The 26,410-nt window shown below is 53.3% G+C and overlaps 1 protein-coding gene across 18 annotated transcripts; it reads left to right on the top strand.

Annotated features, from left to right (window-relative positions):
- The first annotated feature begins 24 nt into the window (after window positions 1-24).
- On the top strand, window positions 25-26,107 carry SPATA20 (spermatogenesis associated 20). 18 transcript variants are annotated; one of them, XM_077188201.1, is made up of 17 exons: window positions 25-128; window positions 784-921; window positions 1,010-1,074; window positions 1,362-1,630; window positions 1,835-1,978; window positions 2,226-2,427; window positions 2,526-2,656; window positions 2,737-2,841; window positions 3,345-3,419; window positions 3,631-3,843; window positions 4,000-4,192; window positions 4,905-5,073; window positions 5,489-5,697; window positions 5,808-6,007; window positions 6,080-6,208; window positions 21,462-21,597; window positions 25,835-26,107. In XM_077188201.1, exons 1-16 carry the CDS (start codon window positions 97-99, stop codon window positions 21,561-21,563), a joined length of 2,376 nt encoding a protein of 791 aa, XP_077044316.1. In that variant the 5' UTR covers window positions 25-96; the 3' UTR covers window positions 21,564-21,597; window positions 25,835-26,107. The 18 variants fall into 18 exon arrangements, 14 of the variants coding, with proteins under 14 accessions (XP_077044316.1, XP_077044317.1, XP_077044311.1 ...); XM_077188202.1 differs by having other exon boundaries at window positions 6,128-6,208; XM_077188196.1 differs by lacking the exons at window positions 21,462-21,597; window positions 25,835-26,107 and adding an exon at window positions 9,878-10,585.
- The last annotated feature ends 303 nt before the right edge of the window (window positions 26,108-26,410 follow it).

Raw genomic sequence — 26,410 nt, forward strand, 5'->3', positions numbered from 1 at the left:
GGCTGCGCCTCAGGGGCCGGGCGGTGACGGAGGAGGGCGGTGGCACCGGGGGCGCGGCTTGGCCGGTAACGGGGCGGGGCCCGGGGAGCTGCCGCCATGTTGGCGGCGCCGCTGCGCTGCGCCCGCAGGTACCGGAGGGGCTGGGGGGGTGGGTCCGGCCTGGGTGCGGTGGCTGCGCGCCCCGCCAGCGCCGCTGCGCCATCACCGCGTCCCCGCCACTCCGCGAATCCTCCCCGCACTTCTCCCGTGCCAAACCCCGCATCTACCCAGCAGCAGAGGAGTCTCCCTGCCCCCCATTCCCCTCACCATAAAGAGCCTGTGTCCCCCCTACCCACATCCCCCCCACGAGAGGGGATTTTCCTTTCTGAGGGGGTGTTCTCCCTGCGGACACGCAGGTCAAGTCCCGCAGATGCTGTTCTTCCATTTACAGCTGTTGAGTGTGCCCCCAAAGTGTGCTGGTGGGAGGGGCAGCTCTGGGAATGGCCTTCACCCCACCGGTGGGGTGTGCCAAACTGGAGAACGAGCTCCTCTGAGCCTCCAGTGAGTGGGAAGGACTTGTAACGTCCTATGGGGGATTGGGGTGGACTGAGCCCCAGCAGAGCTACCTGGGGCTGAGACTGTTTCCCTTGGCATGGAGAGCGAATAGTGGAGAGCAGCACCCTGTCCTGGGGCACAGCAGGACCTGGGGTGGTGGTGCTGATGCTCTGGTCTGTCATGGCTCTGTCCAGAGGCTGAGCTTTGTTGTGGTGAGCAGGGAACCCCTGAGCCTGTTTGGTGTCACAGGCACACATTTCTAACGGGGATCGCAGCCATGGCCACGGTGGGGACACCCAGCCCCCCCAGCGTCCCTCGTCACACCAACCGCCTGATTAATGAAAAGTCCCCATACCTCCTGCAGCATGCCCACAACCCTGTGGATTGGTAAGAGCAATGGGGAGCCTTTCCCCTTCCCCCTCATCCTCTTGTCCTTGTGCTCATGGGGCTGAGGGACTCTTGTCTTCCCCCACAGGTACCCTTGGGGTCAGGAAGCATTTGATAAAGCAAAGACAGAAAACAAGCTGATATTCCTGTCAGGTAACCAGAAACAAGGCATATTTCATGTCCCCATGTGTTGGTCAGTAGATGATCACAAAAGCTGAGCTGCATCCTGAGCTGGTGTGTGATTAGCCACGTAGGTATGGATGACCACCAAGCAAGAGAGTACCATGTGCTGGAGTAGCTCTCTGAAAATGGGCTGCATGCAGGACCAGAGTCCTTGGCCAGCTTTTAGGAAAATGGGCTGCATGCAGGACCAGAGTCCTTGGCCAGCTCTCTTTTAAGAGCTGGAAAGTTCAGGAGACTCTTCTCCATTTCTTGTCCAGGAAGGCAGCAGCTCTTGCCCATAGCAGGGGTCCCCATCTCTGAGTGTTCTCCCCATCACGTGTTTCCTGCTCCCTGCAAAGGACCATTCCTCACCCGTCTAAGCTTGTTTGCAGTTGGCTACTCCACCTGCCACTGGTGCCATGTCATGGAGGAGGAGTCCTTCAAGAGCAAGGAGATTGGGGAGATCATGAATGAGCACTTTGTATGCATCAAAGTGGATCGTGAGGAGCGGCCAGATGTGGACAAAGTATACATGACCTTCGTGCAGGTGAGGGAGGCACGGGCAGAGCCCAGGAGGCTTTGACTGGTTCATTGTCATGTTCCTCAGGCAAGCAGAACCAGTATATGGGGTGGGTCTCAACGGTGGACAGAAGCACACATCTCTCTTTGAGTGAGGCTCTTGTATGTGCTGGAAGGGCACAGAGCAGGTGCCTCTTGCGTGACCTTGGTGCACATGCATTTTGTCTTTCAGGCCACCAGTGGTGGAGGTGGTTGGCCCATGAGTGTCTGGCTGACCCCAGACCTCAAGCCCTTTGCTGGGGGGACGTATTTCCCTCCTGAGGATGGAGTTCATCGTGTTGGTTTTCGGACAGTGCTGCTCCGGATCGCAGAGCAGGTGTGGGGCAGGAATGGTATAGCAGACAGGGCTGAACCAAAGGGAGCACAGGGAAATTGGTCTGGGCTTGAAGGGTAACTGAGTTAGGAGATTCAGTTGTGAGGAAGAGTAGCCCAGAGAACCAGCCAGAGCTTTCGCTTGGTTAGAAGTGGGTTTGAGCTGATTTGGGGAGGGTGATTGAGAACTGGAGGTGTGGTTTGGACTGGTGCAAGGCAAGAAGAACTATCTCTTTCCCACTGCATCTTAGTGGAAGGAGAACAAAGATGCCCTGTTGGAGAGCAGCCAGAGGATTCTGGAAGCATTGCGACACACATCAGAGATCCGTGTGCAGGGCCAGGAGTCACCCCCACCAGCCAAAGAGGTGATGGACACCTGTTTCCAGCAGCTCTCCAGATCCTATGATGAGGATTATGGTGGATTTTCCAAATCCCCCAAGTTCCCCACCCCAGGTCAGTCTGGTCTCTTCTGCTGAGACCTGCTGTGAGGCAGACAGCAGCGTGGGGGCAGAGCCCACCCCACAGCCTCCCGTTATCTCCCTGTGTTTCAGTGAATTTGAATTTCCTGTTCACATACTGGGCCCTGCACCAAACAACTCCAGAAGGTGCCCGTGCACTGAAGATGGCTCTGTACACCCTCAAGATGATGGCCCATGGGGGCCTCCATGACCACATTGGTCAGGTAGGAGTAAATCTTTGGGGGTAAGCCCCTGTCATGGCCAGGAGGTGTGAGGTGGAGACGTCTTCACATACTCTCTGCAGGGGTTTCACCGCTACTCCACCGACCAGCACTGGCATGTTCCTCACTTTGAGAAGATGCTCTATGACCAGGGGCAGCTGGCAGCTGTGTACAGCAAAGCCTTCCAGGTATAGCTTTGGCATCTCTCTGTGTGGCTCCCACTCCTGCAGGCTGCAAGGACTGGCCTGGTTTGGGGAGCAGCTTCAAACCCTCTTCCCCAAGATACTCCCCATCCCACGGGCATGGAGCAATCCAATGCTCCCCTTCATCTCCTGTTGTTTATCCAGAAGTGCTGCACAAACGTGTGACAGTGTAGCCCTGGGGCTTTGAGCATAATGGGGGAAGAAACAGCCTTTGGGCTGGTTTTTGCAAGTCAGCAGACAATGCTGCTGCCTCTGACCTTGGTGTAACTCCAGCATTACTCTCCACTGCCCTTCGTAGATATGCAGTACTCACTGATAGTAGATTTCTATTGAAGGTCTTACTCTGAATCCATCCTTCATTTAAAATCCTTGGACTTCCAAATGCTCCTTTGCCAACTCTTCAAATTGAAATCTCTCTCCATATCTTGCTGTGTCTCTTGCCCCCTCCCACCCCTGTAACACTGATGTCCATGCTGTGTCTCACACAGATCTCTGGTGATGAATTCTTTGCTGATATTGTCCGAGACATTTTACTCTACGTCTCGCGTGACCTGAGTGACCAGGTAGGCTCTTCCCTGAGCTGACCCAAAGTGAGCCACTTACCCTACCCTGGGATGTGGCTTGGGGCTGTTCTTTCCTCCCTTCCGTCCTAGCTGAGCACAGTCTGGAGCACTACTGAGGCTCATTAGCGAGACTGCCAGCCCTGCAATGCTGGGGAGCTGGCTGAAAGTGTTGTCCTGAAGCTGGAGGATCTCTCTGTTGCACTTTTCCCAGGCAGGAGGTTTCTATAGTGCAGAAGATGCAGATTCCTACCCAACTACCACATCTACAGAGAAGCGAGAAGGAGCTTTCTGTGTGTGGACAGCCAAGGAGCTCCGGGCTCTCCTCCCCGACCCTGTCGAGGGGGCCACAGAAGGGACAACCTTGGGAGATGTCTTCATGCACCACTATGGAGTGGAAGAGGCTGGCAACGTGGACCCCATGAAGGTGAGGGAGAGCAAAGACTTGCCTAGTGTCAGGAGCACTGATGAGGGACCTGCATCCATTGGCATGGAGGGATGGCAGAGCAGCCCCAAAACACTCAGAGTCTAACACCTCCCAAGTCTGATGGCATTTCTAGAACATGTCTCCCTCTCCCTTCAGGACCCCCATCAGGAGCTGAAGGGAAAGAATGTCCTCATTGCCCGCTGCCCCCCGGAGCTGACGGCAGCCCGATTTGGGCTGGAGCCAGGCCGGCTGAGTGCCCTGCTGCAAGAATGCCAACAGAGACTGTCCTCAGCCCGGGCACAGCGGCCACGGCCACACCTGGACACCAAGATGCTGGCAGCATGGAATGGTGAGGGGTGGCTCTGCTCTGAGGACATGCCTTGGCTGGACCCCCACCAGGGCATGGTAGCAGCAGGTCCTGCTGGGACTGAGAAGCTCCCACAGAGGCACTGTGATCAGGGGCTGTGTGGAAGCAGCCCCACACCTGCAAGCCTTGGGAGCATGGGGATTCTGCTCTGGCTTTATTTCCTTCCCCAGCTGCCAGCAGAGAGCAGCAGAACTCTTCCCCTGGCTCAGTTCAGCTCCTCTGGTTGGGCTGTGGGGAAAAGGTCTGAGTTGGGGACCCAGGACCCTGGTAGGTACAGAGCCCATCCCTACTGCTGCATGGGTGAGGGATCATAGCACTGTGTTTGTCTGGGGGTCCTGCCTCAGGGAATCACTTGCAGGGCTCCCACCTCTGTTCCCAGCAGTAAATTCCTGAGTGTTTGGGTCTGGAGCTGGCATGGACTGGAGTTACCCTGCAAACTGGAATAGTCTTGAGCCCTGTATCTGCCCACAAGTGAGGGCTCAGCTCTTGCTGGCCTTACAGTACTCTGCCTATCTCTTTGGTGACAGTGAGTGACTTCATTAATGATTGGAACTGAGCAGAAGAGCTAAGACCTGACCTGCTGCCATCATGGAGGATGAGCTTCACATTGAGCCTCCTTCAGAGAACTGACACTGACCCTCTCACCAGTTCCATGTGCCCCCCCTGACCTGTCCTACTGTCTCTGCCTCTGCAGGGCTGATGATCTCAGGCTTTGCCCAGGCTGGGGCTACCCTGGACGAGCAGGGATATGTGAGCAGGGCTGCACAGGCAGCTGCCTTCCTGAGGACACACCTTTTCGACCCTGACAGCGGGAGGCTGCTTCGGAGCTGCTACCGGGGCAAGCACAACTCAGTGGAGCAGAGGTGAGTATCAGAAACTCCACAGACTTGACTGGCCACCTGCAGGTGCTGCCCAGACCCCCAGCAGTCCCTGTCCTCTCTTCCAGGCAGGACCGAACTGGGAGGGAGGGAGGCTGTTTGTTTTGTATAGAGCTTCGGTGCAGTTTAGGAAGGATTAGTGTCCCCCAGCCAGTGAGGAAGAATTGAAGTCAAAACCTTTCCTGTTCCTCATCTTTCATGCTGGCAAGTGTCTTCCCCTACCTTCTCCTCCTGTACGGAACCCTGGGGCTGAGTTGTGTGATGGCCACAGCCATTGCTTTGCTTGGTGGCATCTCCTTGGGTATCAGAGACCAGTAAGCAGGGCTTTGCTGGGTTGGAGAACATTTCTAACTTGCTCAGTTTAGAGATTCTGATTTTTCTTCCCTGTGTGCTACTACAGTGCTGTGCCCATCCAGGGCTTCCTGGAGGACTATGTCTTTGTCATCCAGGCACTCTTTGACTTGTATGAAGCCTCGCTGGAGCAGGGCTGGCTGGAGTGGGCCCTTCATCTCCAGCACATGCAAGACAAACTCTTCTGGGACCCTAAAGGCTTTGCTTATTTCTCCACTGAGGCCAACGATCCCTCTCTGCTCCTGCGTCTCAAGGATGGTGAGCTCAGGGACCTGGCAATGTGTTCCGTGGATTGTGGTGTGGGAGGATGGGGCTGATGGCCGATGATGGTGAGGCACTGGGCTGATGGCAGATGTTGTCCTTTGCAGACCAAGATGGAGCAGAGCCCACCCCTAACTCTATCGCTGTCACAAACCTGCTCCGAGCAGCTTGTTACTCTGGTCATATGGACTGGGTGGAAAAAGCTGGCAAGATCTTGGCTGCCTTCTCAGAGAGGCTGCAGAAGATCCCGATAAGCCTCCCAGAGATGGTCCGAGCCACCGCTGTCTTCCATCACACCCTCAAACAGGTATGGGCTGGGGCTCATTGTCCCCTGCAGGACCTGCTGTAGGAAGTGGGGCTGGCAATGGCATGGGTGCAGTCAAAGCTCTGTTTTCTCCCTCCTGCCATCCACCCTCCCCCTGGACAGGTTGTCATCTGTGGGGACCCTCAAGGAGAAGACACCAAAGAGATGCTGCATTGTGTCCGCTCTGTCTTCAGCCCAAACAAGGTAGAGGTGCTCCCTTCCTGCCAGCCCTTCTCTGGTCTTTGCTGTCTGCACTGCTGGTGTTCATCCCTTCTCTCAGTGCAGCTGTTGCACCCATCCTCCTCTGTTCTGCCTCTTTTCTGGGAAGCATCCTGTCCTTTTCATTTCTGAGCACAGCCACAGGGCCATGGCTGAGCCCTGCACTCTTCTCCCTGCACAGAGCATGGGCAGCCCAGCCTAGAAGTGGCTGCAGCAGTGGTTGTTATTGCTGTTGGCTGTTTACACTGCTCTCACTGTGAAGCCCAGTGCATTCCCAAGGGGAAACCTTTCATTCCGGTGTGAATGTGTTCTGCCTAGTGTGGATGTGTCATGTCCTGTGGAGACCCAGTTAGTATCTGGGTCACCTACTGCCTGGAGACACCCTTGCATCCTTGGAAGGGATGAGGCAGTGCCTCACTCCAATTCTGGGTACCACCAGCTGGGAGAGGCTGGCTTTTCCCAAAGCTCTTCTCCCATTCAGCAGCTGTTGCTGTGTATTGGGGTTCCTGCCTGACTCTGCTTGTCTTCATCTCTCCTTTGGGATGTATCAGTGCATCCCACAGAGGGGCTGGAGTTGTTGGCTGCATCTGGAACTGGCAGGGAAGGGCAGCACAGCAGCTGGTGCCCATCAGCTTTGGTGGCCAGTGTCCCTGCCTTGGGAATGATGGCTTTGACCTCAGCAAAGCTGTGGAGCTGAGGGAAATAGGACTGGGCTGTGAGCGAGGGAGCTCAGTGTTTGGATTGGATTCATCCCTGGCCATTGGGCCCTGGTGCCAGGGACTGGCATGTTCAGTCTCAGTGTCTGGGGGGCTGAGGCCAAAGCCCCACTTTGCCTCTGTAACCCCAGCTGGGATGAACTGGGGAGGGCTGAGCCATCAGCACAGAATCCTCTGCTCTGTACTCTTGTTAGCTCAGCCCACAGGGGTATCACCCCTAACCTTCTGCCCAGTGATGTTTGATATCAGCATTGGAGGAGGAGGGACATGTTCCAGGGACACGAGTGAGGCATACAGCTCTCTGTCCTTCCTCTGCCATCACCCATCCAGCAGCGCTCTTGTTCCATGCAGGTCCCTATTTTGTGTGTGAGGCCTCTATTCCCACACTCGACCTCTGTCCCTTTGAAGGATTACACTGGCTGACCCAGTTTGCAGGAACAGGAGCCCAGCACCACTGTTAATAACCCTCTGCCCACAGCTGTTCAACCCTTGGTCCCCTGAGCCCACACTGGCAGTTCTGGGGTCTTGAGCAGACCAAATAGCACAGCCATATCCTCCTCTCCCCTGCAGTCTGGCTCCCTCCTGCAAAGCTGGTAACAAGCCTGGCTGGTAGGGATGCTCCTTCCCCAGGGGAGTATCTTTCTCCTTCAAGCTTTTGCATTCCTTGGGGAAGGGAGAAGATGAGGGCTGGGTATTCTGCATGGATATTTCCATGGGGGAGTGAAGCCATGGTCATGCCTGCCAGGGCTGCTTGCAGGGGACCTATGCTTTGAGAGGCATGTGAGAGGCTGTAGCTGGAAGCTGGCAGCAGGCAGGGTGGGAGTCTAGCTCTGTTTGCCCCTTGTGTGTTCCTCATGTTGTGATGATGGGATGGAGCCAAAGCTGTTCCAGCTTGGGTTTATTTCCTGGAAGAAGAATTGTGGCAGGAGGGTAGAGCTCTCCCCCAGAGGACCATAGCCCTGTGGAAACATATCTCCCCTTCCCCAAGCATGAGTGTGCAGGAGTGGTAGGAGCATGATCTCTGGCAGTAGCAATGGCTCCTCCCCTTGCAGAAGTGTTGGGAGGAAGGGAGGAGAATCCCACTTCTCAGAGTTGCACTACCTTTGGGAGCAGCCCACTGCCTCCCAACAGCCATCCCTCTTTCCATGCTGCATCACACAGAAATGAGCATGCTCCTGTTCCCACCTGCCTCCATCCCCCTCCAGCTGCTCCTCAGATCTCCTTCCCTGCCACGGGAAGCTGCCCTAAGCAGAGCAGCCCTGGGTCACCTGCTCCAGGGACATGGCTGATTGGGAATTGGCTTTGCCAAGGAGTTGGGGGAACATCCCTGTTCCCTTGCGTCCCCATTCCCTTTGTGCCAGCAGGGTGCCGGGGGCCAGGCTTGTGTGCAGGAACACAATTAATTAGGTTGTTTCAGTAATTAATTCCTTACAAATCTCACCCTGAAATCCTTGCTGTAACAAGATGCTAATGATAGAATTGCATTGAGGTTGTGATTTTAAATGGACCCTGGGTCTGGAGTAGCCCTTTGCTGCAGGCAGCTCTTTGGGGATGCAAGTAGGGGTGATGCTGATAGCTGTTCCTGTGAGTGTCCTGGTGCTGGGAGCAGAGAGGGTTGGTTCCCTGCTCTGGGGCTGGATCCCAGCTGCTGGTATAGATCCCTGCCCTGTTAATGGTCTTTAGGGTAAAGGATCCCATTATCTCCTCGGCTGCAGAGCACTCGCCTGCCACTTGTCTTCATCCTGGCCCTGTGAGAGGACCTTGGGGAGCTTGTGAGAAAAATGAATAATGAATTTCAGATTGGACATGAATTGGTAATTAATCACTCCTGGAATTAATTCCAGACAAAGGCAAAGGGGGAGGAGATTGGGGGGAGCAAGAGGCAGGCAGGGAGACAGGCTGAGCCAGAGCTGGGTCAAGCAGATGTGGGGTGATGGTGGATAGAACAGGACTGCAGCAACCACTATCCAGGGCAGGGACTTGGGGATGTGGTGCCCCCCTGGGGACACAAGGGTGTGGGCAGCCCCTGCCAGGCATGAGTGAGGCTGTGTGGGTGTCTCTGGATGCCAGTGCTGGGTCTTCTGCTGGCTCTGGTGTAGAGGATGCTGCGTGCCAGGAGAGCAGTGCCATGGTGGGAGATGTGTGTGCTGTGAGAGGCAGCATTTGGTGTCAGCATCCCTTGGTGGCATTGGCATGAGTAGTAGGGACATGTTGCGAGTGTGTCCATGCTCAGCAGACACATGCAGGGCTTGGATTGGGGCGGGCAAGGGACAGCTGTGTGCTCCAGCAGCAGGATGTTCCCTCTGTGCCTTGGGAAGGACAGGCTTTTGCTCACCCTTTGCATCTGTGTCGGCATGAGGCTCGCTGCCAGCTCCTGGCCTTTCTCCTGATTAGCCTGTAAGCCCCGAGGCTTTAACAAACATTTTCCCTTTCAGAAAAGCTAATTATCCTGGCAGCCCAGTCATCACCTCTGGCTGATGCTGCTGTGTGAACTGGGAGAGCCCCTGACCCAGTGCTCATTGCTGCCTGAGTTTTTCTGGGAGGTGTGGGTAGGGCAGGAGGAACTGGGCTGCAGGTCAGATGGGGCAATGCTGCAGCTGTTTCTGGGGCTGTTCTTTGGCTGGGTAGATGTCCCCAAGGAGCTGGCTAGGCTGGGATGTGCCAATCCCTGTGCTTCATCCTGGCTGCCAAGTGTTTGGCGTGGTTAGGTTGCCACATCTCCATCATGCTTTTTCCTGCACTGGCATTATAGGGTGTGACCACTGTGGGACCATGGCAGAGGGCTGGAGTGGATCCCTTGAGCTGCCCATCCCCTCTCCATTTTGAAAGAGTGTGGGGGGGGGACACTGCCAGCCCTCAACATGTCAGTGGGGCAGGAAGGACCAGCTGGCTGGTGCTGCCTGTGCTCTCTGGCTCTTACAGCTCCTTCTCTGGACAGGTGCTGATGGTCGCAGATGGAGACAGTGCTGGGTTCCTCTACCGCCAGCTGCCTTTCCTTGCGTCCCTGGAGAGGAAGGATGGGAAAGCCACTGCCTATATCTGCAGCAACTTCACCTGCTCCCTGCCTGTCACCTCTGTCCAGGAGCTGCGTGGGATGCTCAGCCCGTGAGCCCCTCAGTCATGCTGCCTGTGGGAAGGCAAGAGTGGGACAGACAGGCACGGGAACACGGGAGAACCTCATAATAGAGGCAACCTGAGCACCATCCCAGATGGTTTCTAGCAGTGCAGTGGGGCTGTGCCCTTCCCCACCTGCAGCAGGTCGGGGTCTGCTTGCATTGTTGCTTCAGCAGTGTCTCAGCACAACTGACTGTGGTCCTGGGTCCTGTTTTTGGTATGTCCAGGAGACACCCATGGAGGAGCATCTCCTGCCTCTGTATTCATGCTTGCTTCTCACCTCTTCTTGCTGAGGAAAAGAAAACCAAATTAAATATAAATCCAGTGTTAATGGAGAAGTCAGATGGGAACACTGTTAGGGTTCCTATAGCAACCCAGGGTAACACTGTCAAAAGCACCTGGATGACTTGGGAGTCAAGCGCTCTTAAAAGTGTTACTGGCTACAACAGCTGTGGTATTTTTCCGTTTCAGAGGAGATTGTAACTTACATTAACTGAATATATAGTGCATGGAAAAAACCTGCTGATTACAACTGATGTAAAGTTTATTCTCTTTTTCCTCCCCTCCTTCCTTCCTTGTCCTCCCTGCTTCCAAATGGGTGAGTACCAGATTTTCAGCATCCCTCTGACACCCTGGGCTCCCCCAGCACGGTACCTCACACCCCAGCTGGCTGGGTGCTGTCATCTGGCAGCAAATGGCACTGCCCACTGGCTTTCTAGTGGGTTGTGCCAGGGTTCGGGAGTAACTAGCCAGGAGAAATGCCTTTGAAGTCAAATTGGAATTTTGCACTTCATCTGAGTGGAGGGGTTTTGTTTTCTCTCCTCTCTTGGTTTTAAAAGCCTGAAGTGTTTCTGGAAATCCAGCTGAAAATTGCTGGTTTGGCAGATGTCCGCCTACTTTCTTCTGGGGTTTTTTGCCATCTTTTTTTTTTTAACTTGGCATCTCTGCTGTGGGGATTGATTTGACACCCGTCCTCAGAAGTGCTCAGAGTGAGTTGGTTTGTGTCTGCTGGGAGAGCATCCTCGGAGACCAGGGCTGGTGCTGAGTGCCTGTGGGGACGCCCACATAGATGCCACAATGGCAGTTGTCCCTGAGGTGGCACAGGGCTAGGGTGACATTTTGGTGCCCACCAGCCCCTTGTGGCACAGACACAGGGTGCTTTCCTCCCATACTGTGTTACTTGTTGGTGTCTCTGTAAGCAGCCCCCAGGCAGAGCTGTGCTGTGAACCTCTGTCAGGATGAATTGGCTTCACCTCTCAGTAAAACAAAACAAAACAAAAAAGAATGAGAAGTTCTTTGTGATGAATAACTGTTGTTGTGGCACCTCTGTCCTCCCAGTGCCTTTGCCTTGCTGCTGTCCCTGGGTGCTGGTGGCCATGTCCTATGCTTCCCCACACTCTGCCTGTCCATGGAGCCACCCCTGGGCTTTATGGCCTTAGCCAGGGAATGGCTTCGCTTGAGTTCTACCGCATCTCCCCTTCTGGACCCCTTGGTATCCCTTGGCCAGACTCTCAGCTGGGGCACCCAGGGGTGCTGCTCCTCATTGGTGGCTACAGTGGTTAAACCCTCCCAGTAGTGCTTCCTGTCCTTTCCTGTCACCAGCGTTCTGATTTCTTGGCAAATGCTGTTTTGCTGCAAGGGTTGTTTTCTGGGGCAGTTACCGGGAGACAGGGTGACAGGGCTGGTGGGTGCTGCCCAACCTACCCAGGCCCTCAGGAGGATGATGGAGTGGGATCTCTGTGCTCAGGGGTCCTGTGCCACTTCCCAGTGTCTGTTGTCCTGATCCCTCCCTTTGGTGGCAGATGCAGAGGCTTTCTCTAACAGTGCAGAGGCTCAGGGTGGCTGGAGGCAGCATCCTGTGCTCCCCCGCTCCTCTCCAGCTGCAGAGCTGTCAAAAAAGCTCTCCAAAAACACATCAGATAACTGATGTGCTGGTTTTTCCCCACAAACACTCGGGTTTGCCATCAGGCTGCTGCAGATGCACAGGGGGACTTCCTCCTGCCCAGGGCTCTGGGCTCACCTGGGAGCCTCAGCAGCCAGGGATGGGGAGAAACAGGTTTTCCCCTTGGCATCTTTTTTATATAAACACCTGCTTTAACATTTAAAACTTACACTGGGGGATGTGCAGGGCACCCCATTGCTCAGACCACCAAGGCAGATGGGAGGCCTGACACCCACAATGTCCCTTTGGGGGGTCTGGGACACATGGGGGTGATGGGGAGGCAGCATAAGCAGCCACCCTTACTGCGCTAATGAGGCTTTCCCTCTAATTAATATTCCCTGGAAAACTCAGCGCTGATTCTGGATCTCTCAGCTTTTATCTCCTGTGGCATTGAAGTGACATCAATGGGAAATGGGCTTTGAAAGCTGTTTGTTGTGGGGGATGTTGCATCTGTGGGAGAAGGGGAATGGAGAAGGGAGTCCTAATCCTGGATCCTGCTCCAGTGTCAATATCCCCCTCCAAAACATATGTGGGGGTGCAATTTGCAATGCCTTTGAGAAGGTAGATTGAGCGAAATAATGAGGTTTCCTAAGCTGAGCACACAGTTAATTCATACATGAGCACCCACGTCTGGCACAGCTGAGCACCCCATTGCCACACACCTAGATAGCCAAGTAGCACCTGAGCACTGATCTGCTTATGCCTGAGTGGACAATTAACTCCTGCCTGAGGGTTATTTTGGGCATGAAGAGGCAAGTTTTGGTAGCTGGGGGCTGCTGCAGGAGGAGGTTTGGAAGTGCTGCTCAGTGGTTGCTCTGCAAGTGATTAAAAGGCTTCATAATGCTCCAAAATATCAGGGGAACCTATGACAGGCAGGTGCAGGGGGGGCAGGAGATGTGGGGCTGGTATGAGGAGTCCCTCCAAAGCTAATCCTGTATTGTTGAGCCCAGTTACTCCAGTATTCACCCAGAGAGAATTTGCAGCCAGCAAGCTGCCATGGTGAATCCCTTGAGTTCCAGCCTCCTCTCCTGGGTAATTTGGGGTGCTTGCTGCAGTCCCCTTGCAGCAGGATGTGGGTGGGGGTTGCACCAACCCTCCTCTGGCATCCCATGGAGCATCTGCAGGCAGTGGAGGGGGCTGGGGGACTCAGCAGCTCCTACTACCCTTCCCTGCCTCAGCATTTGCCTTGCACAGATGTTCACACTATCCAGCTCCAAGTAATTCCAATGTTCCTGACAAGTGAATTTGCAGCTGAGGCTGGCTGACGCTTGCTCAAAACATGCTTCTTTCTTTTTAAACTGACCTTCTGTGCAGATTGGTGCCATGGACCAAGTGGACATAGCCAGGCTGTGCTGTGAGGATTCTGTGGGGGTGTCCCCTGTGGCTCAGCTACTGCTTTAGTTTCCCCTCCCACAAAAGCATGTCCTGGCCATTTCTATCCAAACCCTACACCACCTCTTCATGGCCCTGGAGCATGTGCCCTGCCTGGACACTCCCAGATCCCCTGTGTGCTCCAGAGCTGTGCAGAGCAACTTGCAGCTCTCCCCAGCTTTTGCAGGTGCACTGGCCAAGGCATTCTGGGGACTGTCATCCCCATGTAATGCTCAGCTGCTCTGAACAGGCTCTGCACCCACAGGCCAATGCTTAGAACCAGTTTACCACTCGGAAATCTCCCGTTCCTGCCTGGCAGCTGCAGCAATCCCACCCATTACTCAAGGGACTGCCGACCTTGGCTAGTGCTGGGAAGGCAGGGAGGAGTAGGGAGGGATGGCTGAAGGCTCTGTGGGATAGCAGGAGGACATCAGCACCAATTAAGGGTTATGCGATGGACACTTGGCCATTGCAGGCCAGGGCAGGGGTGCACATGGCCATTAATCCTCCTTTATTATAGTTTTGGTATTTACTGACTGTGGTAACTGTTGCATTAAATCAAAATTAAATGTTTATTTTGATTTTACAAAAGGACTGAGGAGGATGTCCAGGGCGGAAGGTGTAGGTCTGTGGGTGCCTGGGTAGGGGAGGAGGTTTTGGGGGTGTACAAAGGAATCAGAACTGCAGTGGAGGGATGGCCTTGCCATCAGTGTGGGGACATCCCCAGGTGCTCTGCCAGGCTGTCAGTCCAGGTGAGGTGACAGTGGCATCTCCACTGCCTTTGGTGCTTTGTGAGCTGCTAAATTAGAGGCTAGAGATGCTGAGGGCTCCCAGGGAGCCTGGGCTGCTAATCAAAGGGGAACAGGCTCTGCTTTCCATCTGAGGTTTTATCCAAGACTCCAGGAGGGCTGAGGCTGCTCCTCTCCCCATGACCGGGTGGAATTAACTCCTTGTGGCCTGCAGCCTGGCAGGAGCAAGTAGCAATATTTTATGGTGTCACCTGAGACTAAAACCCACAGGAATTCTGAGGACTCGGGAAATCCAGAGCTGGAAGGCAATGCCTGGGCTTTGGGGCCAAATGTCCTGCTGGAATAGCAGCTCCCAGCCATAGTTTCTGGCTTGCAGCATGGATGTCCTGAGACAACTTCCCTGGTGTCTCTGGGCTGGCTTGTTTGGGGTGGAGGAGAAACCTGAATGTCTCTGTGTGACCCAGCACTCTCCTCCCTGTCCCTAACACCCATGAATCTGGGACAGGCAGAGCTGGGCTTGCTGCAATTATCCATGGATTAAAGGCAGCTAATTTAGTTTGAGTCACAGAAGCTAAACTGGATCGATATGGGGTGAAGAGTATAAAGGAGGAATCAATAGGTATGCAGAAATCGGGCCGCACATCCCTGTGGGATGACGCTTTTGGGGCTGGGGCAGCGGTGCTGCCTGAGTGATGTGGTGGTGCTGGGAGGGGGCGCCGGGGACATGGGAACGGGTGGCAGACGGTGCCCGGGGCGATGCAGGCCAGCACGGCAGAACTGCGACTCAGCACAAGGCTTTCATCGGCTTTGTGCAGCTCAGCAGAGCGGAGGCCGCCGTGGCAGGCCGAGCTGCGGTTCTGCGGGCTCCGAGGCGCAGCTGTGAGGGGCCGGGGCCGGGGCCGAGGCCGGGGCCGGGGCCGGGGCGCCCCCACTCTCCTGGGGACGTCACGGCCGCCGAGAAACTGGTTGGATGTTCAACCGCGATTTGGATACGAGCTGGCTTGGGCCAAGTGCAAGGTGTGCACCAACCAGGCATCCTCACAGCGGGATGGAAACTGGGGATGTCCCAGTGACCTCTGGGGTTTCTGTGCTCCCGTGGCCGCCAGTGAGGACTTGGTCTGTCTCCCTCGTGTTACCTTCTGGCCTGGCAGCAGTCATGAGGCAGGGTCCTTTTTCATAGCTGACGGCTCATAAATATTTATATCAGCCTATTAAAAATGGCCACTTCATCCCAAATTAGTCACGGGGTCCTGGATAGAGGCAGGGTGCTGGGTGCAGTGGCACTGATGTCACCCCCAACTCTCTGGTCAGATGACAGTGGCATGGCCTCTCAGCTGAGATGGGATGGAGCAAGGGATCCCTGTCCCTCCAGGGCTGCATGAGCAGTTCTCAAGTCTTGCCTTTGGACTGGACCCTGCTCTCTCATGCAGCTCCCTCGTCCCTCCTGGGAGCCCCCTCAGGGTGCTAACAGCGCCCAGATTTCTACCGCTCTTGGCTCATCTTCCTCACCATCTTCTGCTTTAAAACATAATTTAGTGGCTGTAAATGAGGTCTCCATCAACTGCTGAGGGCTGTGGGAGCTGCTACCCCCACCACGTGCTGGGGATGTGCTGCCTCTAGGATGCAGCCAAAGCAGGTGTGTTTACCTCCCAGAAAAGAAAGGAAATCCATGTTTTGGTGAACAAATAGAAATTAAAAGGCAAAAAGATGGAGATAAAGTTATTTCCCATCTCCTAAGGGGTTGGCAGGGATAATAAAGAGAAAAATCTAATTTAGAAAGACTCTACAAAGACAGAAGTGCTGGAGGCGTCGTAGCTGTAGTGTGAAGCTGCAGCCTGAGCATCAATGGAGCAAACCCATGGGGATGGGATGTGGCCTGGCAAGAGTAGGTGTCCCCATAGTGTTTGGAAACCCTTCAGCCCATGAGCAGGCTTGGCCAGGGGCTAAACTCTGGCTGGGGAAGGGTTCTTGCTTTGCTTTCTGTGGCCAGTTCTGGCGAGGACCTCAGGGAGGGCCCAGTCTGGGAGGCAGGATGAGGAGGAGGAGAACCCTGTGCTGGGAGCAGGCAGGCAGAGGCAGTGAGGCAGAGCAAACGGAGACAAGAGGCAAAATTAGGAGACAATTAGGCTGGAAACACACCCCAGGGAGGGAAAGCACTGAGCATGGCTGGGTTAACCCAGGTCAGTGCAGGGCAGAGGTTCAGTGTCACCATCTCTGTGACTGCAGTGCTTTGGCAGGGCCCCCAGAGGGGAGTGGGGTGGAGGGGACTGCAAGGGCCTGTTGTCCTTTGAGGCTTGCAGATTGGAAAATCACAGGCAAAAAACCCCTCTAGGAAGGTGCTGTTCTCTCTCCACCCCACCTCCCAATCCTCCTGTCTGCCATGCTGCTCTGGGCTCCCCCATCACATGCTAATGAAGGTCCTGGATACTGCCACTAATGAAGGGCCTTGCTTTGATCACCACCACAGATTCTTGCCCTGTTTCTGCATGAGATCCTTGTGGCAGTAATGAAGTCCCTAAATCCCTTCTATCTCCCAGGACAGCCAAGGGGAAGGGCTGCAGTGCAGTGGGGGTCCTGCCGCCCCCCAAGAGGAGTGTAGCACCCAGGCTCCTCCTGAGCCCTATCTCCATGGCAACACCGTGGGATGCCTCTGCTGGATACACTTACATGGCCACCTAAGGGGAATCCCAGCAGCCTGGGAACTTCGGCAGGGTCAGGGAGAAAATGCCTGTCTGGGTTAAGAGCATGCCTGTCTGCCTGTGTGTTCTGTCCACCCACAGCAATATTCCTGTGGATATTGCTCAGAGGCTCTGCTTGATCCCAGCAGCAGCCACTTAAAACTCAGTCCATGCAACCTCTCCAGTGATGACGAGCATCTCCCAGAACAAACAATTGCAGAATTAACCCCAAAGGCCTTTCAGCCCCTAATTTTCCATCCCTGACCATGTCCTTAGCTTGTCCTTGATGAGCCAAGGGATAGAAAATCCCAGCATTTCCGTAACACAGCACCAGTGCAGCCTTTGGCCCTTGATACATATTTTTCCTTAACATCTGTCTTTCCTTTTTACTGTGGTTTTTATTACCAGGCACAGTCAGATTTAAGAAAACATAGCTGAGGCATGGGGGGCTCAGGAGTTCTTATGATGCATTGGGAGGGGGAAGTCTGGAGCTGTTTCAGGTGAATGCATGAGCTGGTTAGCAGAGAAATGGGATCCATCCTGCTTCCCTGAGGGTCTCCCTCAGGACGTCTTAGGGCAAAAATCAGCCCTGCAGAGGAAACACATTGCTGTGTTGTTGTTTGCTGGCTGGGATGGAGGTGTCTTGAGGGGGCTGTCCTCCTCCCAAAGCTGTCCCCCTTGCTCCCCCAGGCTATGCACTGGGGAGCTCAGGCTGTTCCCCTTCATTTGTTGTCATTTATCTGTAATTTAGAGTGGGATTTAGTTATATTCTAATTGAGTTTCATGTGTCACAGCATGTCTCAAACAGAAAATAAAATATTTAACAACCTCCACTGGTAATAAAGATTCACATTTGCCTCATTCTGGTTCACAGTACATGAATATTCTGCACTGCACTCCGCAGGTATTAACTTCATTCAGATTTCTCCCTGGTTATGCAATATAACAGTAATGACAGATAGAAGCCAGAGCTTAAAAAAAATTATAATCAAAACCAACAACAACAAACCAGTTTGATGTTATTAACCCCCCTCTGTTGGTTAGGGGAGCATTAATATGTTCCCTTTCATTGCTGGCTCCTCTGTGCATGCAAATGCTCGGTGTCTGCTCACACTATTATGGGCAGGAACTAGGGCAGGAGAAGGGCAGGGGCAGCTCCAGGGCTGGGAGAGCTCTGGTCCTGGGGGCCAGGACCCAACTGGGATGAAATAAAGCCAGGATTGTGTCTCCAATGTGCTGCTGCTTGAGTGGAGATGTGGACTAAAGCATCACTGATCCATGCTGGGGCCGGGTCAGGGCTGTCACAGCTGGACACTCAGGTGGTGAAATGGGTCAGGCCCGTGGTGGGGGGAAACCTTGGGTGATTTTTGGGTGGTCCCCATGAGGGTGAGCTGTGTCTGTCCTAAACAAAGAAGACCTGGATACTGTGGGAAGGCAGATCTTGGGGAAGGTCTTGGGACTTGCTGAGGATGACTGAGTGCTGCAGCCAGGTCTGGTGTGTGGGGGCTTGCCCAGGGCTGTGCTGGGGGAGATGAAGCCACTTGGGACACAGTTGTGTCCAGGCTTTCCACTGCAACAGCTCTCCAGAGGCAGATGTTGATGTCCTGTGCTTTGCTGTGGGGCTGCTGGGAGGTTGGTGTGGGGCACCTGCTAGTCCCTTGCCCCATCCCTGGGTGGTGTGAAGACTTGGGCTGTTCCTTGGAGAGCTCCCATGGGAAAGGCTGGGGCTGTGATGCCTTGGAATCTCCAAACCCACTCGTTACCCCAAGAAAAGGGATGATGGAGGGACGTACTGGTCTGGTACCAGTGTGCAGAGCATGAGAAGGGGCATGGGGCTGTTGCTGGACTGCCCGGGTGGTGTGGAGCTCCTCAGCACCACATTCCTTTGTGCTCCCTGCACCCCATAGGGCAGCTGGATCGCCACCAGCTCTGCCCTTCTCCCACGCTGACAGCCCTGCCCCACCCATGAGAATCTCATTTTGTCCCTGTTGGCTCTGTCCGTGGGCACTCATGAACGGCTGGGCAGCCCCAAACCAAGCGCTCCCCCTCACAGGGTTAACCCCAGTGGCAAAGCTGCTGTGCTGCCCGTGGATTCGCTAAGGCAATGATGATTCATGCCAGGGAGAGGCCACACACAGGCGGTGTGATCCAGCTAAAACGTGTGGAACTGGCTAAAAGCACCCCGGGTGCCACCAGCGCCTCCCCACCGGCACTGGCGAGGAGCTGGCGCAGAGGAGGGACCACAGAGAGCTGCCGCACGTGGCTCAGTCCCGGGTCTTGCCGGGGTCACCCTGCTGCTCTGCCCCCTCTCACACCATATCCCTTGCTTCTTGCATGTCCCCATGCCTGGCATGGCTTTGGGGCATTGCCTCTGTTGCCTGAGTTCCCGTGCATCCTGAAGATGCTGTGAGATGCTGAAAATTCCAAGTGCTCTTTTAATTATGTGCCATGAAAAAAGCAGCCTTGATCTTGAAAGGAGGCTAATGATGGGACCAACAGGATATTTTCGGTAGCAGAAGCCCAGACTCCATCTCAATGTATCTTTAAAAAGGAAAAATTTCAGGTTTGCCTATGAAATAGTAACTAATAACCTATAAACAATGACATCACCATACACATTATTGCTGGGGAAGTGATTTAGAGATGCGTTGCCGATGTGAAGCGAGAGCATCTGCTCTCTGCTGGAAGGTGGAGGAAGATCTCCTCACCAGCATTAAATTTAAATGAGCCAGTCCTCACTTCCATGCTTCTGCAGTGCTCAGCTCCTGCAAGAGGATGGCTGAGGAGCACAGGCTTCAGTGGGGGTTCAGCCAGTTCTCCATGCTTGGCTTTCTAAGAGTGTCAAAATCAGACTTCTCTATCCAGGAAGGTTCCCTGGGTCTGTATGGACCCATTGCAGGGTGGGATTTGGTCTCCACTTGCCCCAGCACTTCATTCAGCATCTTGTCCCAGCAGAGCCACCCCATGCCACATCTCCCACGGGAGGGTGATGAGAAGGACCTCAATGTCCCCACAGGTGAGACAGAGAAGTCCAAGTGCTCTTGGTGATGTAGAAGTTGCTTTAGAGTGAAGTGAGACCAGGATGACCCCATCCCAGCATATTGCAGTACCCCCACACCCCAACCTGGGCACCTGTGTCTGCAGCCACTCAGGTGCACTGCCCCCCATCAGCCACCCCCACTGCGAGCTGCTGGCAGGCTTTGTCATGTTACACATTATTTTTAATTATATTTTATTTTAAAGGGCTATTAATTACAAAGATTTCCCAGCAGAGGCCTTATATGAAAAAAAAAAAAAAAAGCAGAAGGAAAGGAGTAAAAAACCCCTGCTTTTCACATCAAGAGTTCCTACAGGTGAACTGGAATATGAATGAAATTGACAGGGGTTAAGCAGTGAAGGAGCAAAGTTTGGGGTGTGGCACTCAGGGTGCCTCCAGTTCACAGCTAAGATCATTTGTAGGTACAGAACCCCCTCCCTGGAGGAAAGACCTGCCATCCCAGCCATCCCAGATGTTCCAGCCTGCAGCTGCCAGCTTGGGGCAGCACTCACTGGGATGAGATGTTCAGTAGGGTGGAGGGCAGTAGCTCTTGCTCACGACCCAGCACCCTGCTGGCCTGGCCCCAGGGTACCTGGCTCTCGACCTCCACAGGTGGCAGGTTAAAGCCCCACTATCCCTCTTGCCCTGAGCCCTCTCCTCCTGGCTCCCCTAGGGTCAGGTTTCTCTGTACCCCTGTCCTAGCTATTCTCTGCTCCTCAGAGAAAGAGAGGCATTTGTCCCATGTCAGTCAGTCACTGCTATCAGTGCCATGTGCTCATTTAATATTCATTTGTTTTAAAGACATTTGGGTCATTTTCTCCCCAGCTGGAGAGGGAAGCTACTGTTTTAGGGCTGGGGAAGAGGTGTGGGGGGTGTGGTGCTCACCTGACCTGCCATCTCGAGCTGGGAGTTAGGGGACAGAGTCGGCCTCTTTGGGGAGGGATGTGACCCCCTTCCCCACAGCAGCACAGCCCTAGCACAGGGATTTAATGATTTTAACCTACATGAGGTGGAGCTGATGCCTTGGAGTGGCTACCTAGAAGAGAGGCTAGACAAGATTAAGAGAGTAAGAGTAGGTATTTAATAAAGGCCTTCAACAGGTACACCTTGGGCAGTCAGAAACATCTGAGGCTACACCCAAGATGAATGATGGTCACAAGTTTTTCAGGCAATTATAAATTCAGTCCATTTACATATCAGGGGTTAATCCTCCAATTACAGCTTCGGGTAATGAAGTCATATTCCCCCGGTTTGCTCTTCCCCTCGAACTCACTTTTGTTTATACTTTTCTGGGCCTGAGGCAGTAGGGTGTGCTTGAGTTTCAGGCCTAGAGGAATTGTTTTGTCTGACTAAAATGTGAAGACAATAACTAACACTCTATATGGAGTTTAGAACTATATACTAAAGCAGTACAAGGTTTGAAAAATACAAAAGCTAAAATCCTAAGGCATCAGGGCTCAGCTGTTCTGTGGTGGGAGAGGTGGCAGGAAACAACCTTTACTAGGGAATATTTTGAGGGTTTTTTTTTAATATGGGCCAAGATCTGTTTTTTTTTGTGACTGTCCACCAACTCTGAACTACTAACCTCTCCCTACTCTCTCCCCCTCCCATGTCTGCCTTTTCTCAATTAGGAATTTGCTCAATTGCTCAGCAGGTGCCATCACAGCTCCACCTCCCACCTCTTCTTCACCGGACCCAGGGGCAGGAGGATGTTTGGTGTAGCTCTGGGGTGAAGGTGTTCTTTGGCTGGAGCTCCTGAGCACTCAGGTAAGAGCTCAAGCAGAATTATTAAGATGAGACCTCTTGCTCTTGTGCCAGTAGAGGGGGGTTGGTGATGCCCTTGGGTGCCTCTCGCTGCTATGGAATCTTTGATGGAGACAAGGGGCTTTTCTTGAGCTTGGAGCTGCTGTGAGGGCAGGGCAGTGACTTCTGGGTGTGCTGCTGTTGTTTAGAAGGTTTCTTTTCTTGCCAACCTGCACGTGCTGAATGAGATCTTAGTGTCCTGATCCCTGCTGAGCCCAAGGCTGAGCTCCACAGCTGGTTCCCTTGCCTGACTCTCAGGTGTTTGCCTGCCTCTGCCCTTCCCCTTGCCTGTTTCTCAGTTCTTTTCTCCTTTTGGCACCTTATACCCTTCCTTTCTGAGGCCATTCTTATCTCTGGGGATGCCTTCCTGAGCTCCCTGGGGTGCTGGAAGTGCTTTTATCAGTGCTGGGGCCAAGGCAGGTGCTCTCTGCAGGCGCTCTGGCAGGTGCTTGCCGGCATCCCAGGGCTCAGCAGAGCTGGCAGCAGCAGAGCTTGGGGATCCAGGAGGGGCCTGGCATTAAGCATCTAGTTTCCCTCCTGTTCCCTTTCTCTTCCTGTCAGAAAGATTTAAAGATTCAATTAGAGGGGGAGTTGCTGATAGCAGCAGGGTTGGTGCACTGCTCATGCCCTGTGCTCCTGCTTAGTGGGGACTCAATGAAAGCCAAAGAACTTGGGAGAAAAAAGCAAGAAATGCAAATTTGAGGGGGTTGAGGGATGGTTTAGAGCACAAGTCTTATGAGGAGCAGCTGAGGGAGCTGGGGGTGTTTATGCTGGAGAAAAGGATGCTCAAGCAGGACTTTATTGCTCTCTACAACTGGAAGGAGGTTGTAGCCATGTGGGGGGTTGGTCACTTCTCCTGGGTAACAGCAAGAGGGTAAGAGGAAATGGCCGCAGATTGTGTCAAGGGAGGTTTAGAGTGGATATTTTGAAAAGTCAATTCACTGAAAGAAAGGGTGGTCAGGCATTGGAACAGACTGCCCAGGAAACTGGTGGAATCATCATCTCTGGAGGGATTTAAAAGGTGTGTGCATGTGACGCTTACAGATATTGTTTCATGGTGGGCTTGGCCATGCTGAATTAATGATTGGACTTGCTGATCCTAGAGGGCTAGCTATTTTCCAGTCTAAAATGCTCTATAACTCTATGGTTGGAGGCTTGGGGTGTGCTCTGCCCCCTGGCACTGCATAATGGTGCCCAGTTAGGAGAGGGACCTGAGGGAGCACCAGGCTGGGATGGGGAAGACCTGGTTCACAGCATGTGCTCAGTGGGGTGAGCCTGGGTGTCAGGGCAGGGCTTGCTCCTCCAAAACCTCATCCCTCAGAGTTGGGTGTCCAGAGCAGCACTGAGAACAAGCCAGAAGCTGGGCTGAGGCTCCATGTCCAAGGAGAGAGCAAGGCAGAGCCTCTCTAGGGCATTGGACAGGGACCTGCCTTGATCTTTGCTGGATTCAGCAGAGTTTATTTTCTCTCTGGAGGGAGGGAGCCATGGTAAATGTGAGAGGATATTTAACAGGGACAATATTGAGTGTAGTGCTGGGTCCTTGTGTGCTGTCTGGGGCGGGGGGGTGGTGACTGTTTTTGTGCCTTATGATGGTCAGAGCCAAGATGTAACCACTAAAACACCCAATCTGCCCAGACAGAATAGCCTTGAAAGGGTACTTCCCTCTCCTCTTCATGTTTTCTGGAGGTAATAGAGGTTGTGAAGGGAAATGTAAATTTTTTAAGGATGGCGGAGGCAGAGAGATTTTTATTATAAATTATGTTCTGAACCCCAGAGCTGAAACATGGGCTCGGGTCAGCTCCTTGCTCTCTCAGGAGAATGAGCCACATCGGTGCTACAGCCTCAGGCGGCTCGGCCCTCGCATACGAAGCAGTTCCCAAAACTCGAGCCGTGCTCAGGCATGGATTGATTGTGTACCAGGAAGTCAAGGTGCAAACATTGATCATGTAGGAAAGTGCTGGTCATCTGCCAACAATAAGCATTCCCCAGCCTAAATTATTAATTCCTTCATGCACACCAAGTGGATTGCTCTGGTCACAGATGTCCCCTTGCACATTTGCGTGGTGGTGCTTTATGCCATAGTATATATTCCCTCCAACTACTTGTCTGGCTCTTCATTTAATAGAGATTGAGAGATACAATAAACCCATTCATTAAAGAGGAAAAAAAAAGAAAGATGAAGCTCTGCTTATGGCCTCCAGCAGTTGGTTTCATTAAGTTTCTCCCAAACCCTCCATGGTGATTCCTGGTGCCAGTACCCAGCTCCTGGGGTTTGGGGATGCAGCACCAGACTGGGAAGACCATGGCATTAATGGGATAACTGGGAAGAGCACGAAAGTGTCTGGATGATGACAGAGCAAAAGGACCTCTTGAGGGAAATCAGATGTTTGGATGGGACTATGAGGAGTTAAGGTACTAGTTTGTGCTGTTTGGAACTTGGGGCTGGTCTGTTGCTCCTCCCAGATCCTCCACTGCTGTCCATAGGGGGGAAAGTATTCTTTGAGCTGTAGGTACTGAGGATAGGAGCATCCCAGCAGGGCTGTGTCAGGGCTGGGGCTGGGAGGAGCAGCCAGGTCACAGGAACAGGGAGGGCAGGGAAGCAGGGTGTGCGTGAGGCTGGGTTTGGTGGGTGTCTCTGCTGTAGCTGTGTCAGCTCAAATAGTGTGAATGGTGTTTCTCAAGGAGTCAATACACTGACAGGGCAGCCAGGAACCCCTTTGCACAGCAAGGACTCTGATCCCACAGAACTGGCTGTCACTGGTAGGGTGGGGGGGGCAGGGACAGAGCAGATTTGCTGCTCTCAAAGTGCTCTTCCACAGCACTTGAATCTGTGAATTGGTTGTGGGAGGCCTGCTCTGCCCCCAGACTGTGACATCCAAAACGAAATGTGTGTTTTCCATCCGGTTCCAAGGCATGAGAAGAGCTTTGGACCTTGTTGTGATTAATCATTCAGCCCTGGGCTGGATACTGTATGGGTTCCATCTATAGCTCCCAGAACTGATAGAAATATTGTCCTGCCTTATTAGAATCACCCACAGCTACTGCAGCTGTGTGTCAACAGCAAAACAAATAGTGACTGGTTCCCATCGTGTTGGAGCCTCTCTGCTGAGGCTGTCTTAAATCCTCCTCCTGCCAAAGTGGTTACAGATGTAGGCTTCCCCTATTGCAGCTCAGAGTAGCTCCTGTATGGCTGATTCCAAATCCCATTACCATGCTGGGGCCAGAGCCATTTTTGGTGAGCATCTGCTTGGCTAAATCTCCCCCTTGACATGAAATGTTGCTCACAATGCTTTTCCTAGAAGGACTGCTAAGGAAAAGAGTGCAGGGCTGTGCTCTCCCCAAAAATCTCCTAAACTATGTGGAAGAGCAGAGTAAGAGGGCTGTGCTGGAATGAAAGCAGGGCTACTTCCTTTTCCTCCTCCTCCTCAGGTGTCCCTGTCAGGGGTCTGCTGAGTAATCTGGTGCTCATCACAACTGCTGTTGAGGGCATAACTGATGTTGCAGTGCATGAGTCCCCTTCCTCTTGCCCCTCCAAAACCACCACAGCCCTATAATTCCTGCCACTATTTAAGCTGTCCCTGGCTCACCCTCATTCCTTCTCTCCTGTGCTATCTTTGGTCTAATTAGAAGGCCGGGACTGTGCATGTGAGGTGACCTCATTAGTTCCTTATGCTGTATTGCAATTTCTACTCATTTACATCCCAAATCCCTAAATGTGCAGCTCTGGTCTCCGAGGTCACTTCTTACTGCTTTCCATCCTTCTCATCAGGGCTCTGGGCTAGAGCTCTGTTCCTTGTCCTTGCCCAGATCCCTCCACTTCTGTCTGGAAGCTGAGTCCCCCTCAAACAAACCCTGTTGTCTGAGGAAGACGAATTCCTGGTCTAGCCTGGGCACAGGGGAAGGGCTCCCTGGGGAGATGCAGTGGGCCAGTGCTGGGAAGGAGATGTTCATTTGCCCACCCCCTGAGACAGGGGTGGGCAAATGAACATCCTGGCTGGGCTGTGCCAGGCTCTGGGTCCTCGTCCCTCCAAGATCCACAGCCAAGATCACTCTTCCCCTAGCAAGAACATCTTTTTAGTTTAGTATTAGCTTGTGCCACACTCCTATTAGGCTGGTGGTGCAGGCTTGATCCTCCTTGAGTGCTTCACTTTAAATATAGGCTTGACAGACTATATATCCTCTTCCTTTTTTCCTGTCCTAGTTGAAGGGAGAATGCTATTGGAGATGGGAAGGTTTGCATCGTCTCTCCTGTGTGATGTTGATCCCTTTATAGGGCAGGTATCTTCTAAAGCAAAATGCTTTCAATTCTCACGGTAAGCATAATTCTTGAAAATGTATGCAATAAACAAAATGAGCCAAATGTAATTAAAATGAAGACAGCATATAATCTGGTAACCCACTTAGAGGCTCAAAGCTTCAGCTTTAAAAAAATGTTTGCTCCAAATCCATTTAAATAAACAGACCGACACACAAAGGCTCTCTGTACATTATTGGGATACAAAGAGAATCGGATCAAAAGCAGCTGTGACCAGGCTGTACATATGTAGCGAGGAAATTGCTTGATCTAAGACTGCACCTTGTACATGCAAATGTGTTTGTGGACCTTCCCAGGAATTGCATTTGTACCACAGCCGAGCTGTTGGGTTGTGCTCTGCCAGGGAGCAAGGGCTGGTGCATGCCCCACTGTGGAAGGGCTGGCTGGGGGCTCAGGGACCTCTTGGTGTGCTCATGTGCTTTGGCTGTGGCAGGGAGAAGCCAAAGACAGCCAAGCTCTGCC

This window comes from Agelaius phoeniceus, chromosome 19 (genome assembly GCF_051311805.1).
Source record: "Agelaius phoeniceus isolate bAgePho1 chromosome 19, bAgePho1.hap1, whole genome shotgun sequence".
Lineage (NCBI taxonomy): Eukaryota > Metazoa > Chordata > Aves > Passeriformes > Icteridae > Agelaius > Agelaius phoeniceus.

Excerpts from the sequence above, each read along its gene's own strand:
- SPATA20 (XM_077188196.1), top strand. The coding sequence starts at position 97 with ATGTTGGCGGCGCCGCTGCGCTGCGCCCGCAG. Across the intron at positions 4,193-4,904 it reads GATGCTGGCAGCATGGAATG|GGCTGATGATCTCAGGCTTT; the intron begins GTGAGGGGTGGC and ends CTGCCTCTGCAG. Across the intron at positions 6,209-9,877 it reads CTGTCTTCAGCCCAAACAAG|GTGCTGATGGTCGCAGATGG; the intron begins GTAGAGGTGCTC and ends TTCTCTGGACAG.